The sequence below is a fragment of the Leiobunum rupestre genome, chromosome 7 (assembly GCF_980474605.1).
Source record: "Leiobunum rupestre chromosome 7, qqLeiRupe1.1.hap1, whole genome shotgun sequence".
NCBI lineage: Eukaryota > Metazoa > Arthropoda > Arachnida > Opiliones > Sclerosomatidae > Leiobunum > Leiobunum rupestre.
In genome coordinates, this window is record NC_143390.1 from 53,722,424 (window position 1) to 53,739,845 (window position 17,422).

The 17,422-nt window shown below is 35.8% G+C and overlaps 1 protein-coding gene across 1 annotated transcript; it reads right to left on the reverse strand.

Moving 5' to 3' along the window:
- Positions 1 to 1,504: 1,504 nt before the first annotated feature.
- Positions 1,505 to 17,335, reverse strand: LOC149937449 (uncharacterized). The gene is made up of 13 exons (XM_090153764.1): positions 16,786 to 17,335; positions 12,889 to 12,957; positions 12,772 to 12,811; positions 12,349 to 12,460; positions 12,145 to 12,271; positions 11,833 to 12,077; positions 11,432 to 11,677; positions 11,094 to 11,351; positions 10,783 to 11,028; positions 10,434 to 10,706; positions 10,109 to 10,378; positions 9,906 to 10,048; positions 1,505 to 1,595 (listed from the first exon to the last, which is right to left on the reverse strand). Exons 1-13 carry the CDS (start codon positions 17,333 to 17,335, stop codon positions 1,505 to 1,507), a joined length of 2,670 nt encoding a protein of 889 aa, XP_090009890.1.
- Positions 17,336 to 17,422: the final 87 nt, after the last annotated feature.

The following is a 17,422-nucleotide window of genomic DNA, read 5'->3' on the forward strand; positions in this document are numbered from 1 at the left end:
AAAAATACCTTTTGGCGTAAATATGTACTTCGTGTTTATCTTTTTTCTTTTTTCGAACAGTATCGTCCACTCTTAGCGATACTTGTTTTTTTTTCAAATAACCTTGGACGGCTCCCTTAGTGTGATTGGTTTACGGGGGCCAAAAACCAGGCTTTTTACCCATCCTCTAAAATCTACTATTCATGTATTGAGACACGTTAGGCGAGGTAACCGACCGATTCCGGCATCACTCGCGATTGGATAATTTTTGTGTGTGTTTGTGATTGATTGAAAAGCAACGTAGATTTAGTCTGAAAAGCTCAAGTCTAGTCTAAATCGTTTTTAAGCGACACTTTTCAGACTAGACACGAATTTTTATTAGACAAAAATTCAATTGTAACTAGACAAAAATTTTGTTTAAATTGAACGAAATTCAATTTCGACTAGTCAAAATTTATGTTCGGCTAAAATAATTTGTGAAATGTGAAACTTTGTTTTGCATTAAAATTTAATACGAGAATTGAGACACATTTGCCGCGCGTGACTACACATTTAACTAGTTAGATATTTTTGACATATTCATTTTCCCGGAGTGGGAAATTTTTACCGAAATTATTTAAGGAGGTAACTCAATCTAGTCAGATGATGCCAAATGGACAATGAAAGCTGAAACTATATTTTAATGAAACAATAGAATCATAGTTTTCATTGATTACATTATTTTAAATTTGACCAATTACGATGCGAAGAAAACTGACTAGTCCAAAATTCCTTCTCCTTAGCTTCTCCCAAAGGGAAAAACCATTTCGTTATAATCGAATGTTTAATTTTCTCCAATTATACTGATTTTATTAGTGTGAAAGTCACAACTATCGTGAGATCGATGGAATTAGAAGCCAATGGTTGATGACGGAAATCACTAGTCAAAAAATATTTTTTGGGACACTTAATAAAAGAGGGTTAGAAGAGGCCAATGAAAAGGCTAGAAACATTCTGTAAATATAAAACACGAGAAAGTATTTTAGTACCGGTATTAAAGTACAAGGCCGTAAACAATTGGACTCTGATAACTCATTGGGTTCAAACACTTCTCATACATTTCGAAAAATTCATTAAGCTCATGGATATAAATTCAATTCGAACTTCCAAATAGAATTCCTCGATCGCTTCTTAAGAAGAACGCCATCGTCATCGGAGTTCATATCGCAAATTTAATTATAAGAGTAAAACTCCCAATACAACTAACGTTCAAAAACTCGGTTCAAAATGTCGAAAAAAGTAGTCCAAAGAATTTTGTTTCATACCAATCATTCAGACGCGACATTAAATGTTAATTATGAAATTAAGTCTACTAATTCTGGTCTGTAATAAATAATTTTAAATTATTTTGGTAAAACTGTTCTAATATTTTGCTGGTATTTTAAATATGCAATAAAAAATTCATATCCAAGGAATTTAAAATTGTTTGGATAGAATGGTCGATTGTTAAAAAACACTTCCTCGCTAGATCGAGTCCACATGCAATTCATTCGTCATCAGCCAAAGAGAGCTGTTGGGATCTTTGCTGAATAACATACAGCTGCTGCAATTGTTCCTGAGGACTCGATTGCGACGAGCTATAAAATAACGAAAGCTTGTCTTAAAGGGAGTATAAAATTTGGTTTTAAGAGTGGATCACCTAATTTCCCTTTTTTGCCACTTGTGGCACTGCAGTAAAAATTATGAGGGGAAAAAAGCACCTACAGTACTACTGCTTTATGATTACGATTTTTTCAGTCAGGCTGGTTTACTTTAAAAAATGGCTGCTAAGTTATTGCAACAATCACGCTGTCGAGCAAAGAAAACTTCGCTTAAATTCGATCAAATTAAAGATAGAAAAAAACGGTTAGTTAAAGAAAAAATACCACGCGAATAAACCTTTTAGGTTCATTTAGCTCTTTTCAAAGACAAAACGAGGGATCCATATTGTCTCAACAACAAGGTATGCCTCAAAGGCTTATAAACAATAGTAATAGTTGCACTCCTTGGAATTCCAAATTTGTGGATCATTTACTGGACACACAATAAAAATTGCTCAGATTGCAAATGTGTTTTAAACATTTGTAGGAGATAAGAAGTAAGATTTGTAAGTTTTGTAACTATTCATTTTACGACATAGAACTATATATTTTATTTTACAGTGTCACGTTTATCAATCTGGTGGATAATGATATACCTGGGCCTAGTTTTTCGAACAAGCGAATGCTGAGTAAATTAAATACATATCAGATTGTTTTACTGCTACTTTATCTATTTTTAACGTTTCACAGTCTTATGGAAACGGCTGCCGCAGAAGCTTAGGGAGGTGTTTCACTTGATTTCAATATAAATATCATGTAAGTAAATTTATTTTTCTCAATTGCAACAAATGAATTGGCTAGTTTTATATCATGTCCCGTCTGTTATTTAAGTTCTTCAGAATAGTCGAACCCAACAACTGTAACTCCGAGAAAGGATACGACTAGCCTTGTTCTGCAATCTACCAAGCTTCAGTCTAGAAATGTAAATAAAACATTACCTTGCATTTAATTTACCACCTACACCAGAGTGCCTTCAAAATTTAAATATCAAAATTTAGTTTTAGAATTTAATCTGGTTTTGAATTATTTCTAGTGCCACTGCTGTAAGCTCCCCAGCCCATCTAACTAGCTCGTTTGAAGAAAATGAATCCGCAACTCTGAATAATATCAATTTAATAGAAAAACAAATTGTCCAAGGCAATGAAAAGTTATTTTTAGTTTGTCTTACCGACTTATTGCATTTGTTTAAAGAAGCGATTCAAGCGAAAGGAAATCAATGTAGAGTTGAACAATGTATTGGCATTGTAAATGTTACCAGTACGAAGAAAGGTGCCTATTTTTCTTTATATTTTAGATTGACGTATGGCCATAAAGGTTCATGGTGCAATGATCCAAAGGTAAATTTAAAAATGGCCTCGGCTATTTTACTGACTGGAAATTCCTATGCCAAGGTATTTTTTTTCTAGTAGACTATACCAATATTTATTTCATTAAAATGATAGAAAATTGTTTTCAGATTTGTTCACTTTGCGCTTCTTCATGTTGACTTTTTTAGTCGTACGTTTTACCAAAAGACTGTCAAAGAAAATGTCTTTCCCCCATCATCCGATATTGGGATGCCGAAGTAGTAAGTTAAATAACAAAACCTTATTCTAACAATTGGAAATTCAGTAGCGTAGCCAGAAATTTTTCAAGGGGGGATGAAATAAAGAAAATTATACTGAGAGAAGGAAAGGGGGTTAAATTTTAGTGCAGTGGAAGGTAGGCCTAAGGGGGGATGCACCTTGAAGCCCGCCCCCCAATTTGTTTGAGAAAACACATTATTTTTCGTTTTAGGTTTCCATTTTTTCAATACTGGATAAACCGCTTGTATTAGCGGTCGATGGTCGAAATGATTCTCCGGGATGGTGTTCTCAGTACTGTTCCGTAACTGGGATGATTGAAGATTCTACTAAAATCTGTCATGTAGAATGTTAAAAGTCTGGGAGAGAAAGTCCAAGTAAAAGAAGTTGTAACGGATGGTCACAAAAAAATTTGCGTCACTTTTGAGTAAGTGAAACCTTCCATTTGGGCACGAATGGATCGACGGACAATTGAATATATTTTGGTGTCCACTAGTCTGGCCACCTTACCTAGTGTTTCAAGCTCCATGTAAAATGACCATGTACCATAATGAAGGTATTAAATATGTTTACACAAGTATTTACAAAGTGATTAAAGGGATTATTTAGTGTTATGAAAACGGTAAATTTATAACATGGATATGGTAATGTTTTTTACGGGGGGGTTGCTTAATTTTATCTAAAAATAAGAGGAGCCCCAAAAATCCCCCTTGCCCGGGTGTATAAAATTTCTTGAGCCGGCCCTGGCTATATTGCAAAATTTTTTGGGCTCACTGCTAAGAAACATTCGGTTTCTTTTGAAATAGAGATGCTCTTTTTCTTATTCGCTGTCTTTGGTTTTTTGGCTGTTTGCGCTTTCAAATATTTTATGGCTTTCTGTATATTTTTGGTTTTAGGTTTCGTAGCTGAGTAAAGGAAACAGCGTAACGTTTGACCGCCCATTACCCTTTCCCCCCTTCTCTTATTTCTTCTTCTGATATCACCTAGTTAATAATATTTATTTTATTAGTTATTACTGAATAAATTGAAAAATTTTCGTGCAGTTGTTACTTCTTATTATTTTCCTTTCGAATATTACCCTGAAGTCTTCTAGTTCATAGCGAGGAGTAAAAACGCGAACAAGTAAAGAGACCAAGATGCGAAATCCTCTTCCTACAAGAGTTTGAATTGATGAGAATGGCCTCGTGAAATTGCGTTCACTTCACTTTCACCACAGTTTGTTCTAATATTTAAAATATCAAATGTCAATAATTTCAAAAGTAAATAGACAAATTTTAAAATAATATAACATTTAAAAACGTGCTTATAGTTTCACGCGCATTTAGCCCAGTACACCATTTACGGTATTCATTCTGCAGAGTTTGTTTACATATGTAATCAGGACAGGGTCCGCTACGAAAAGCCCACCTTTATTAATAGCTGCCAATGCTGGCAGAATGTCTTTTTCTAATAACCGAGTGTTTCTTATTGAAAGAGATATTCGGTACAGCACAGGAGCATTGTCACGTTGCTTTTGAGGAAGCGGCTTTTTTCCCTTTTTAATTTTAGCTAATACTTGGAGGGCTTTCTTATTTGTTGACCAAATTCCTCCTAAAGTACCACCAACAATCCTATTCATTGTGTACAGTCTATCAGTCTTCAAATTCCTTAATTTAAATCGTTTAGCCTTTTCTAAACTAATATTTTCTTAGATCTGCCATTGAATTTTTAGTTGGAATTTCATTTATTTTTGTTTCTTTGGGCTTAAAATCCAGCACTTGCCACCCAATTCACTGAATTATGTTGGATATTTCTTGTCCATATAAAATTAGATCACAAACAATAACAGGTCTATTCCATCATCACCTAGGACCAGGTTGTATATCCAATTATTCCATTGAAATAGAAAGCTAGAAATGCCATTTCACAATATTTTTCTTTTAATAAATCAAATTGTGATAGCATATCTTGAATAATTTCCTCCATACTACCATTGTCTATCATGTATTGCATGGCCTCTTTTCTTTTTCCAAGTTGATCAAGTTTAAAAAAATTGTCTGTAGCGTAATTTTTCGTTAAATCTAAAAGCTTAGCTGAAGTTGAACTTTCCATGTTGGCGCAAACTTTCTATCGCGGAAAACGACGTTTCTGAAACCGGATTTCGCATGTAGCTCGCGCAATGCCCAAATTTGTAGCGATACGCGAGGGGGTCGGCACCGCCAAGAAGGGATAAAGTTTCTCAGTTTTGATGGCACTGGCCTTGGTGAGAATCAGAAGACTTTCTGTTTATGTCTATTTACTTTTGATATTAGCTTGTTCCGACGCGTGTTCGTTAGTAAAAGAGGACTCCAATGCCATGAGAGTTTTAGAAGGTTTTGAACCACCGATAATCGGCCGAAATAATTTCCCGTGAATATTTTGAGGTATAGTAGGAAGGATTCGCGACGAAAACGAAAAACCAATTTCGACTACACCGAATAACTCCCAAATGTCAAGAAATGTCACGCTACTACCGGTACTCATCGTCGCTCCTCGTATTCCTACGGTAATTCTCAATACTATATGGAATTGAAATATTTGGAAACTATTTCGTGCATTTCTCAATATTACAAATCTAATGATATACTTCACGAGTTTCCTTAATATTCGTGATACTTCGCGAAATACTACACGAGTATTCTTAATATTCGTTATACTTCAAACAATACTTCACGAATATTCTTAATATTCGTTATACTTCACGAAATATTACGAATATTCTCGATACTTCACGAATATTCTTAATATTCGTTATACTTCACGAAATATTACGAATATTCGCGTAATTCAGGATATTAAGCGGTAATACAAGATTTTTAATATGTTACAATTTATTTTCGATATTTCCCAATACTTAAAGTATTACTTTTTCAAAATGTACACCTACTACACGTAGTCATTACCCCTTCGGGGGACTTAGTGTGAAAGAAAGGAACTACGTAGAAGGGGAGGTTTAGTTGGGATTTTTAAGTAGTTCAGGCCTTTTTGCTACGCGTGTTACAGTTTTGCTACGAGTGTTGCATTTTTGGTACCGTTTTTGCTAAGCGTTTTGCGTTTTTGCTACAGCGTTTACCTTTCTTACGAACAAATCAGATGATTTCAGATCTAATTCATTAAAACTAAGACCCCGGGTGAAGCCGGGTATTAAAGCTAGTATAGATTAACAAGTTGGCAAGCCAAAATATACCTCTCCTCGGAAGCATTGTCCCTAGTGGTAATAATTTCTCGAGATGACCCTCAAAGTTATATCTCCCCAATTCAGAGTTATTTACTAATAACGTAATCCCGGTTCAATCCCGCCCGGTATAAAATTTTAATTTGAATTAAAATAATTGAGACGAAACAACCGAGATTAATTTATTCAGAATATTATAAATTAAGTAGTTACAACAGTGAGTTAGACGTACTAAAACAATGCACAATTGACTTTAACCCTATTTACGGTACAAGTTTAGCAGTTAAAAATAATACGAAGCCAATTTTAATGAAAGAAATATCTACAGAGGGTATTTGTATTTTTGTCGCTTACGAAATACTTGCCGCATAGTTAACGCTCATTTTATTTCAACTATCGCCCGATCAAGATACCGTAGATATCTGGTAGTGGACGACTCGTAGACTGTCGGAACCTGTTGACGTTGTGACACATACCGCATGAAAAAGACCAAAACCGTCCAATTTCCCATATCATATAATGACTCGCACACCCAGGATATCAATGACTGCATTAGGAATCGTAGATATCCAAATTTCCACACCAACAAAAAACTTATTAACAAGAAGCGAAAAACTTACCATTCACAAAGCACAGAAAGCCACTTGACTAAACGTATATCAATAAATGACCGTAGAGGGAATAGTTAGGGTTCTTTATAAATAAACACAAACGAACCCAATTGATGAACTGCATTAAACATCTTAATCAGCCGAGAAAACGTTTAAAATAAATTACGACCGAGTTGAAAACCAGACCAACTCGATATGTTGTTAATAAATGAATTATTAAGCTTGAAAACCAATACGCTAAACCTAATAGATAAGAATATACGACTGAAAAAAACTAAATAAATTACAAAAAACTAACGGGTTCTACCCTTTATCTTATCTGCTGACTGCGCTAAAACAAGATTTGACCATTAAATTTTTTGAAAATGCGACGTATACACTTTGAAGGTTCCGTCAAAAATTATCCTTTCCCAAACGTAAAGGTTCTCAAAACATTAATACACAAAAAATAAGTAAAAAGGTTCCTCCAAAAAATGAACCATTTTGCGGAAGAAGTAAATAATTTTAAAAGAATAAAAGATAAAACAAATATACAACCGCAAAAATAAAACGTCAAATAATAGAAGAAACAATCTTAAACTCCATTCATTAAAAAAACACTAAACAAAAGTACCAAATTGAAATAAAGCAACTTATTATATTAAACAAGATTAAGTCTTTATAATTTTTTCGTAAAAAAAACCACATTAGGCCTTCACAATTTCATTCGTAAAAAAATTCAGGACTTTGTTAACTATAATGCTTACAATGAGTGTCTTATTTGCAGTGTAGCTTGAAGTTATCGTTGGTTCTGTGGTAGAGCGCTCGACTGCCTAACTGAACGGCCCGGGTTAGAAATCGTAGATATCCAAATATCCACACCAAATGTATTTACAAGAAGCAAAAACCTTACCATCAACAAAGCACAGAGAGCCACTTGACTAACCGCCAGCTCTTAAAGCAATTAACGTTAAATTATCTCCTTTGAATTAACAGAACTATATATAGGTCGTTAAGAAAGTGGACCACCCACAGGGTCTACCCTTTAACCCTCTAATCTCGGCTGACTGCGCTAAAACAAGATTTAACCTTTAAAAAATACCAGATTAGGCCTTCATAAATTCATTAATAAAAAAAGACTTTATTACCTATTATGCTTACGATGCCTGTCTTAATTTCAGTGAATCTAAGCAGCTATCGGTGGTTCTGTGGTAGAGCGCTCGACTGCCAAGCCGAATGGTCTGGGTTCGAAACCTGGGTGACGCATTTGTTTTTAATCAAATGAGAAATCGCTAAATTAGAATTTCTTCGATGCAATAATTTCAATTTCAATTCTATTTCAATTAAACCAAAATTTCGTACTCTATTAAATACGCTTCCGATAAAGCTGAAGGTCTAATTTTCAATAAGGCGTAACAAATGTCGGTGGTTCTGTGGTAGAACGTCCGCCTGTCAATCAGGAGGTCTCGGGTTCAAATCCCGCCCGATGCGATCGCAAATTGATACTAAGACGAATACCGTGTACAACTGGTGGAAACCCTGCCATTGGACGTTGAGAGGTAGCATTACACTCAGCACTCGGTCCGTCCCAAAGTCATTAAGAAGATGTTGGAGAGGTAAAAATGAATCGGATCCAAAATTATAAGACTGAGTATTGTTTTAACGAGTTTTTAAGGAGGTTCAGATAAAAGGGGCTGACGAATCGCCGCTTACTACTTTTAACCCGCGAAACTTGGTTTGACGGGTAGAGGAAACCATTGAGTTGGGAATAAATAGAGGTACAACTAAATCTGGCTGGCGCGGGACCAATTTCCTTCCATAACGAGACTTTATCAACTTTATCGCTCTACCGTGGCGGCATCTGTCGCTAGTGGTGGAAACTATATTGCAATTGAATTTTCTCGCGAATCTGATGCGAAATTGAAATGTATGATTTCTCGTAACAAACAAACCTTTGAAGTTGTTTATAAATAATTTTATTCTGTCAACACGATCCTTTTTAACTCAAGTTACGGTGAGTTAGCTAATAATTATTTATTTTTAGCCATATAACTTTACAAAATATAGGTGGCGCTACGGCCTAATTATAAAGATGAATTTCGTACACTCTTATCAGAACAGGTCCCGCGTAACCATGGCAACCGAAATCGTTATTGTAATTCTAGCAGTATTATTCCCAATTCAATGGAGGAAACCCTATTAAGTATATCGTAAATAAACGGTAGTGATATGTTTACTGGATAAAAAGATATGGAAGTGTTGCAAATGGGAAAGACAACAACCGCAAAAACAACACTTCACATATATCTGACGAAACCAATAGTTTCACACTAAAAATAAATATATATAGATGTGGAACTAAAAATGGCCACGCCATCGCATCGTTACCAGAGAACGATAAGGGGTCAGGCGTACTCCATCCATTATTAAAACGAAATATAATTGCCGTAACGCTAGTTCTAGCACTTCATGCATTGTATAACTATTTTATAATATCTAGTATTTAATCTAGCAAATAAAAGACAACACAGTAACTTAGTGACTTGCTTTAATGCTTTTATGATGGCCGCTTTGAAAGTGCCGCAGCCGCTCAGTAAGCTTTTTCACCGAAACACCCAGTGTTGAGTCCTTAGATGTTAATACCCTCTAGGGAGTGGCGCCACCTAGTAACGACTCTTTGTACTAACAATGCAACTAATGTCCAAAATGACAATAAAAGTATTCCAAATAATTTAGTCTTATGGGCAATTATATATAAATAGACATCATTCAGAGGCGACAATAAACCTTAAATATGAAAATAAACCTACCGATTCGTGTATGTAATAAATATTTTAAATTCTTTTGGTAAAAATGTTTTATTATTTTTTTGGTATTTAAAAATGCAATACAAAATTCATATCAAAGTAATTTAAAATTGTTTGGTTAAAATGATCGATTATTAAAAAAACATTTTCCTCACTAGTCGAGTCCACCGGCAAAACGTTCGACAACCGCCAAAGATAGCTGTTGGGTTTTTAGCTGGATGGCATACAATTGTTGCAATTGTAGTTGGGGGCTCGATTCCTGAGATATTGTTTGCAGTTGAACGCTCAAAGCGACGAGCTATAAAATAACGAAATCTGGTTTAAATAATCCGAATGTAAGCGCAAAAATTTAACTAACATTCTGTCCGAACTCTTGTTGCAGGGCGATACTCTGGCCCAGGGTGTATTTCAGCTGTTTCAATTGCGACTGAATCTGTTGACTAACGACTTGCACTTGTTGTTCCATTTGTTGTTGCGATTGGTATGGCTGTTGTCCAATTTGTCCTTGCTGTTGGGAAATTTGAATAGCGAGACTAATAACTTTTCCTTGAAGGTAAATCAGATTTTGCAAAGCTTGGATTCCAGATTGTTGAGCAACCAACTGTTGTTGGGCTAATAGTTCTGACACCTAAAGCGACATGATTATTTTAAAGTCATTTTATTACCTCACTTAATTAACCTACTTGTTCTCCGTACTGGGTTTGCAGTGCAGAACTTTGAGAAATTTTAACCTGCACTTGTTGTAGCTGAAAAGCAATTTGCGAACTGAGCTGTTCAATAATTAACTGTTGCTGTTGACGTTGTTGATAGTATTGAGGCTGTTGTTGTTGCTGTTGCTGTTCGGCGATTTGAGTGGAAATCTGACTGGCTGAACCCAAAAGGTAAAGAAGACTTCTTAAGGCCTGAATTCCGGACTGTTGTGCAGCTGCTTGTTGTTGAGTCCTCAATGCCGACAACTGTTTCAAGACCATAATATTTAGTTAGGGTCCTAGTCTGAATGGCTCCTGTTTGTTGTTATGGAGTGATATTTACCTGCTGTGCGTACTGGACTTGAAGACTAGGGTTTTGAGATAATTGTTGTTGCAACTGTTGAATCTGCCTTTGAGCTTCGACACTGAGTTGTCGGACAAGTTGAAGTTGCTGCGGAGATTGGCCTTGTTGCTGGGTGATCTGTTGTAAAAGCTGGGCCGCGGAACCCAGAAGATAAATTAGACTTTCTACCTGTTGAGGTCCGGGCAACTGGCTCGCAGATTGCTGTTGGTTTTTCAAAGCCGACAACTACTCAGAATTGATATATAGATTATTAGTTATCACATTTTTAATTTAATTTTTTGTAGTGTTACCAATTGTCCGTATTGTCCTCGAAGAGAAGTGCTTTGAGAAATTTGGATTTGGAGCTGCTGAATTTGTATTTGTACTTGGCTGCTAAGTTGCCGAGCAAGTTGTTGTTGGCTCTGTATATCTTGTGGCTGTTGATCTTGTTGTTGGGTCACTTGCTGGAAAAGTTGAGAAACGGAGCCCAGCAGGTAAACCAGGCTTTGCACAGAGTCCAACCCGGATTCTTGGATCAGAGACTGTTGCTGGGTCCTAATAGCTAATAACTACTCAAAGATAATAACAACCGTTATTTTATCTTGATCGTTTCTTAATTATTTGACTTAGTATACGAATGAAGCAGTACCTGTTGTCCGTATTGAGTCTGGAGAGACTGACTTTGACTTAGTTGTTGTTGAACTTGTAGAATTTGTTGTTGAACCTGACTGCTAAGTTGTTGAATAAGTTGTTGTTGCTGTTGAACTTGTCCTTGTTCTTGGGAAATTTGGGCGGAGAGCTGTGATGCCGATCCTAGAACGTAGATGAGTCCTCGAACAGCCTCATAATCAGATTGTTGACCTGCAGATTGCTGTTGGGTGATTAAACCAGCGACCTAATGGAAAAACATTCAGTTCCTGGTGATTGTGTTTGAGTTTGCCATTTACGGTACTTAAGTCGTTTTGCATGAATAGATAAGTGTTTTTTTTACATTTGAAATACATATTTTTTGTGCCCGATATTTCTCACGTTAAATTCTTAATAATTTACCTGTCGTCCATACTGTTGTTGTAGAGCTTCACTTCGGGAAATCTGTTGCTTTAATTGTTGGATCTGGGTCTGAACTTGGATTCTGAGTTCTTGAATTAGCTGTTGTTGCTGTTGCTGCTGCTGTTGTTGTTGTTGCTGCTGCTGTTGTTGTTGTTGTTGTTGTTGTAGTTGAAATTGGCTTTGTCCGTCCAGGAGAACTTCGAATAACTCTTGTGTTTCGCGGCTTAGAGCAATTGAAGAACCCTCTGCACAAAAGATAATTATATTTATTTTTTAGTTTATTTGCTGTGAGTGGAAAATTAAACTACTTACGTTGGAGTTGCTCAATAACTTGTTGCACAATCTGCGCAATTTGTTGTTGGGTTTGTGTCAAAGATTGCAGGGCAAGCTGCTTAGGTAATCCGACAGAGCTTTCTAGTTGGTCTTGGAGCTGGGCGATCTATAGCGTTACAAATACTTAATCAAAAATTTGAGCTTTCATAAAGAAGCCGGAGAGTTCAAGAATGGACCACTTACCCTTCCTGCTACTTCTTCTTGTACGTCCTCACTCTGGGCAGCGATCTGTTGAATTTGTTGTAGAGACCTTTGCAAAAAGCCCTTCAATGCCAACACTCTATCTCCCAAACGACTATTTTGAAAAGATAAAAATAATATTAGAAATTTATTTTACAGGAAATAAAAAGTGTATATACTTATTGGACCGTGTGCCTTGTGCAATTATAAGATAAAATTTAAAACAATAAAAGTGAGAACAGCCCTAAAGCTATTGGTTACATTTGGTTAATACTAATGCGTGTAGCTCTTTCCTATCTATAATTAGAATTTAGTCAATGATTTGTCGATCAGTGAACTTTTATTTTAAATAGAAAAAGGGTTGAAGGGCTCGATATCAGGTTATATTTATATATTTAAAAGTATATTTTTATTTTAATAACTTACATTGCTGAGCCCTGCTGAATGCTGCTTCCGAGCGACTGATCTGTATTAAGAAATAATTCATACTATAGAATCTAAAGCTGATTGACTCTTTTCTTGTAAAGAGAAGCAGTGTCTTACATTTGGGCAATGCATTGACGCAAACGCAGCAAAGAACAGCTACCAGTAGAATCTTCATGGTTTTCTTTTCTAGGAACGAATAGAAATCGTTTTAATTGTTTTATATTGCTCACTATTCTCAGATAGCCCTTGTTAATGTATTTCAGTTTCAAAAACCCTTCAAGAGAACTCTAGATTTGGAGCCACGGTTACAAGGGCTGATCTATCAAGGAGTTTCAGGAAAAGTAATGGTCAAATAAAACTGAATCTATTTTGGACTAAACAATGCTAGATTTCTTAAAAAAAAATTCCATTTGCCGACGAGACGTATAAGTCCGGCTTAAATTCGATTAATTTTTAAACCAGGGTCTGTAACTCTACAATTTATTAACTTAAAATAAACCAAAACCAGCTTTTACGAAGAGAGTATTCCATTGAATATCAAACTCATTTAAACTTGCTAAAGTCAAAATTTCGAGCCTGTTTAGCGTATGGTGTTCACGATTTAAAATTCTAAATTTAATATTACTAGTATATTCGCACACTGTTTGATAATGGGAAGACAATTTATTCTCTTCACATTTTACGGATTACAAACTTAGCGATCTGGCTTAAATATTATCGTAAACGTTTCCCAATTTATTTTTACAAAAGCGGTTAGCTAAACAAAACTTCTTCTCATTTTTGCTTATAGATTTTAATATTTTGTGCTGCCATAGCTTGAGAAGATTTTATCTAATTTTCCTTATTAGCCAAACAAAATCAAAATTACAAGCTGCACGAGATTTGTTGGTTTAGTTTACCTTCTTCGACGGATGGTTTTCCCAATACTTAATTGTTGAAATGCCCAGTCCTTTTATAGTGAAATTTAAATCCGATTATCAACCGTGTTCCATTTTTATCAGGGTGAAATCGGTTGTGAAATGACATCTGTTGCAAAAATAGTTCTATGACACTATTTTTAATACATGCTGTATTTAGCTTTTGAGACAGATTCTACAATTACGATCTATTTTTAATGCTTATCTCTTTTGATAAATACGTCTGGGCTTTTGAAACAAAGATGCTAATGAACTTTGCGACTTTTTCTTAAGTCATTCTCTAAACTCCAACTAACCAACAGTTGCAGACTGAACATTGGGGACACCTCTGGCGATTAACCCGTTCACTTCACTTATTCTTATTAAGTCCCTTTGGTAAATTGGAGGCATTTCATTCACACGTGTCCAATTCAACATTTACTTTTCCAGTCATTCTCGAAATCCCAATTAAAATAACCACAACAGGCAAATCAGAGGCGACGCCTTTCACGATAATCCCATTCGCGGAATACGTGCGCGCCTTGTTTCATTATACTCTCATTTTTTGTGCCTTCTCATTATTTGTCTCAATTTAGTGTTTATGTTTTCCAACTCGCTAATTTTTACTAAAACTGGATTTTATACACGAGAGGAGACTAACTATAAAATGACTTTTTTAATTTTAGTTTATGTATTTCATTTGGGAGGAGGAATATAAATAATTTTTATTCTAAAACAAAAAATATTACCATCGTATTTTTCGTTTACAATTAAATAACGTATAGTGAATTAAAAAATATATAATTTTGAAAATGAAAAATGACCTATCTTCAGGGTCAATGGTCAACTATTTAAACCGTGAATCCGTGATTTACTGTATTCTGGCTTATATATAGTCATAATTTAAGTGCTTTTTTAAATTATGCTTTCCCTTACCTTTAAAATGAGACCTTTTTTGCAAATATCGGGGAGGTAGAAGCGGTGAAACATAGAGGTTATATTTAGGGGTCAAGGTAATTTTCTAAAATGTGACTTTACTGTAACTCCGAAACCGCTCAACCGATCTTGAAAATTCCACTTCTACGGCCCAAATAACCCTAAAAACAAGTGTTCACAAAATTTGGCGATGGTAGGGTGAACAAGTGGGCCAATCTCTCCTGAAACAACCCAGTTTAGCGGGCCGAATTTTATAAAATTAATATCTCCGCGAATTCTCATTTCCGCAAAATAATTTGGACACCGAAATGTTCAGTATCATCTATAGTATCTATACAAAAAATAAAAATCGGACATTCGTTGCTGTGTTGATTTTTTGCCCGTTATTATAGTTATTAATTTTTACTTCCTGGGGGTATACATTTTTCATAATAGATTTCTTATAATATTTTAGATGAGCGTCATCATTCCGTGGAGAAACAATTTGGCCACTCGAGAAAGAGCGAAATGAGAGGAGATCAAATTTCACCGCCCAAAAAAAGGTGAAAACAAATGTGCGCCACTTTTGATTTCTCATTAAAAGCATGACGGAGTCAACGTTACCAATAGCGACTGGAAAATGCGCAACCTCTCTGAAATAGATAAAATAAACTTAGCAATTAAGTCGTTTTTACCGCAAGGGTCATACTCCCTTTAAGGGAAAGTGCCGTTGAAAATGAGAATGTCAAACCTAGTTGACTTGGTTTGACTTAGTATGAATTGTAGATTTCTTGGTTAGATAAGCTAATCTGGTAACCAACCAACCGAAAATATTCTATACAGTGATCCCGACTTTCCCACGGAGAGGGAAGCTAAAAGTGTGAAAACTTTGACTAGCTGTTTAAATATTTTATCTTATTTTGGTGTTAAGTGTATATTATTTGGAAAAGTGTAACAATTTGTATTTAAATTTAAATGTTTGTAAAATTTGTATTTTTTGGGGAAATGTTAACGGTTTTATTTTATATACTGTATTGTATTATGGACGCCAAAAAGGCGAGGTGAGGAAAAGTTCGCTCGCCTGATCTCTTGGCATCACGGGTTTTTTCCAAGAAAACCCCGTGTCACTGGAATCTTACCCGATGAGCAATTCTCTGTGTATTGGGTATTGTTCAAATACGAGCGAACTTTTCCTCGCCTCGCCTTTTGGCGTCCATAATACAATACAGTATATAAAATAAAACCGTTAACATTTCCCCAAAAAAAATAAATTTTACAAATATTTAAATTTAAATACAAATTGTTACACTTTTCCAAATAATATACACTTAACACCAAAATAAGATAAAATATTTAAACAGCTAGTCAAAGTTTTCACACTCCCGCGTTGGAATACTTGTGTTACAATATTAAAAATTTTACATTTGAAATTTATTATTAATCAGTAACTTCCATCGCGTACAAATACCTAATTTTACCATACAGGCTCTAACATTTTTATCTCTACCTTCTATTAACTCCGTTATTAAGCCAAGTTTCCACATATGTTTAGGAGTCGTGTCTTCATGCACTAGCATAACGTCACCGACTTTAATTTTACTATTTGTTTTTGATAAAATAACATGGTGAGCCGTTCTCAATTCCAATAAATACTCTGTCTTCCACCTTTTAAATAGCCTTTCCATAAGACTAACTCTATACCGAAATCGTTTGGCAAATTAATTTTTGTTTTTGGGAATGTCCTCAATTTTTGCAATTAACGGTGGAAGACAGGTTACGCGTTTACCGATGAGCAGGTTATAGGACGAGAGTTTATCACGCTTTCGCATTCCGACAATATAGTTTCCATTTCGACATACGACAAAAGCGCTTTTCCGAGAATTTTACGTAAAATGACCTTGGTCGATTTGATTAAACGTTCGTAGTGTCCACCCCACCAGGGTGCGTGTTCCACTATGAACTTCCATTCGATGTTTTTCTGGCTGAAAAACTGCCGTACTTGGTCACTCTGAATATTTTCGAACGACTTCCGTAAGTCGTCTTTGGCTCTCTTGAAACCTTTGGCATTATCTGAATAAACAGATGTTGGTATTCCCGGTCTTGATATCATCCGCCGAAACGCCATAAGAATCTCGTAGGCGCTTTGAGAGCGGACCAATTCCAGATGGACCGCGCGTGTTACGCAACACGTGAAAAGACATACGTAACACTTTTCGAGGGTTCCGCCGATATTGACCATCAATGGCCCTCCAAAATCCACTCCAATGACGGAAAATGGGGGTGACTCGGTGATCCGGTTTCCGGGAAGAAGCCCCATGGGGGCGTCGTGTGGTCTTGCATTTGTAGCAGTGTCTGATAACATTTCTCGCTAATTGTCTACCCGCAATCACCCAATAACGTTCCCGAGATTGCGTTACCGTCGCTTGAATACCTTCGTGGGCTACTTCTTTATGGCTTCGAATCATTAGCAGTTTCGCTATTGTTTGATTCTTATTGATAATAATCGGATGTTTCACCGAGTAACTAAACCGCGCTTCTTCTAAACGTCCTCCCAAAATAAGTAGCCTTTGATCGTTTAACTTTGGATCTAATGTCGCGATTTTCGAATTCTTTGGGAAAGGTTTGTTTTCCTGTAGAGCTTTAATTTCCGGTCCGTAATCTTCAGTTTGAATGTCCCGAATGAATTTGATTTCCATTTTCCGAATTTCGTCCGCCGTAATTGGACCCAAAATCTTGGTTTTTGTCCTTAGCATCTTGATGAATCTGTCTACGTAAGCGCCGACCCGAAAGGTTTTGTTTACAGAGTTGTGACGATTTAAATCAATTACGTTTTGAATTCC

Excerpts from the sequence above, each read along its gene's own strand:
- LOC149937449 (XM_090153764.1), bottom strand. The coding sequence starts at position 17,335 with ATGCTAAGGACAAAAACCAAGATTTTGGGTCCAATTACGGCGGACGAA. Across the intron at positions 11,678-11,832 it reads AACAACAGTATGGACGACAG|GTCGCTGGTTTAATCACCCA; the intron begins GTAAATTATTAA and ends TTTTTCCATTAG. Across the intron at positions 10,049-10,108 it reads AACAAGAGTTCGGACAGAAT|CTCGTCGCTTTGAGCGTTCA; the intron begins GTTAGTTAAATT and ends GTTATTTTATAG.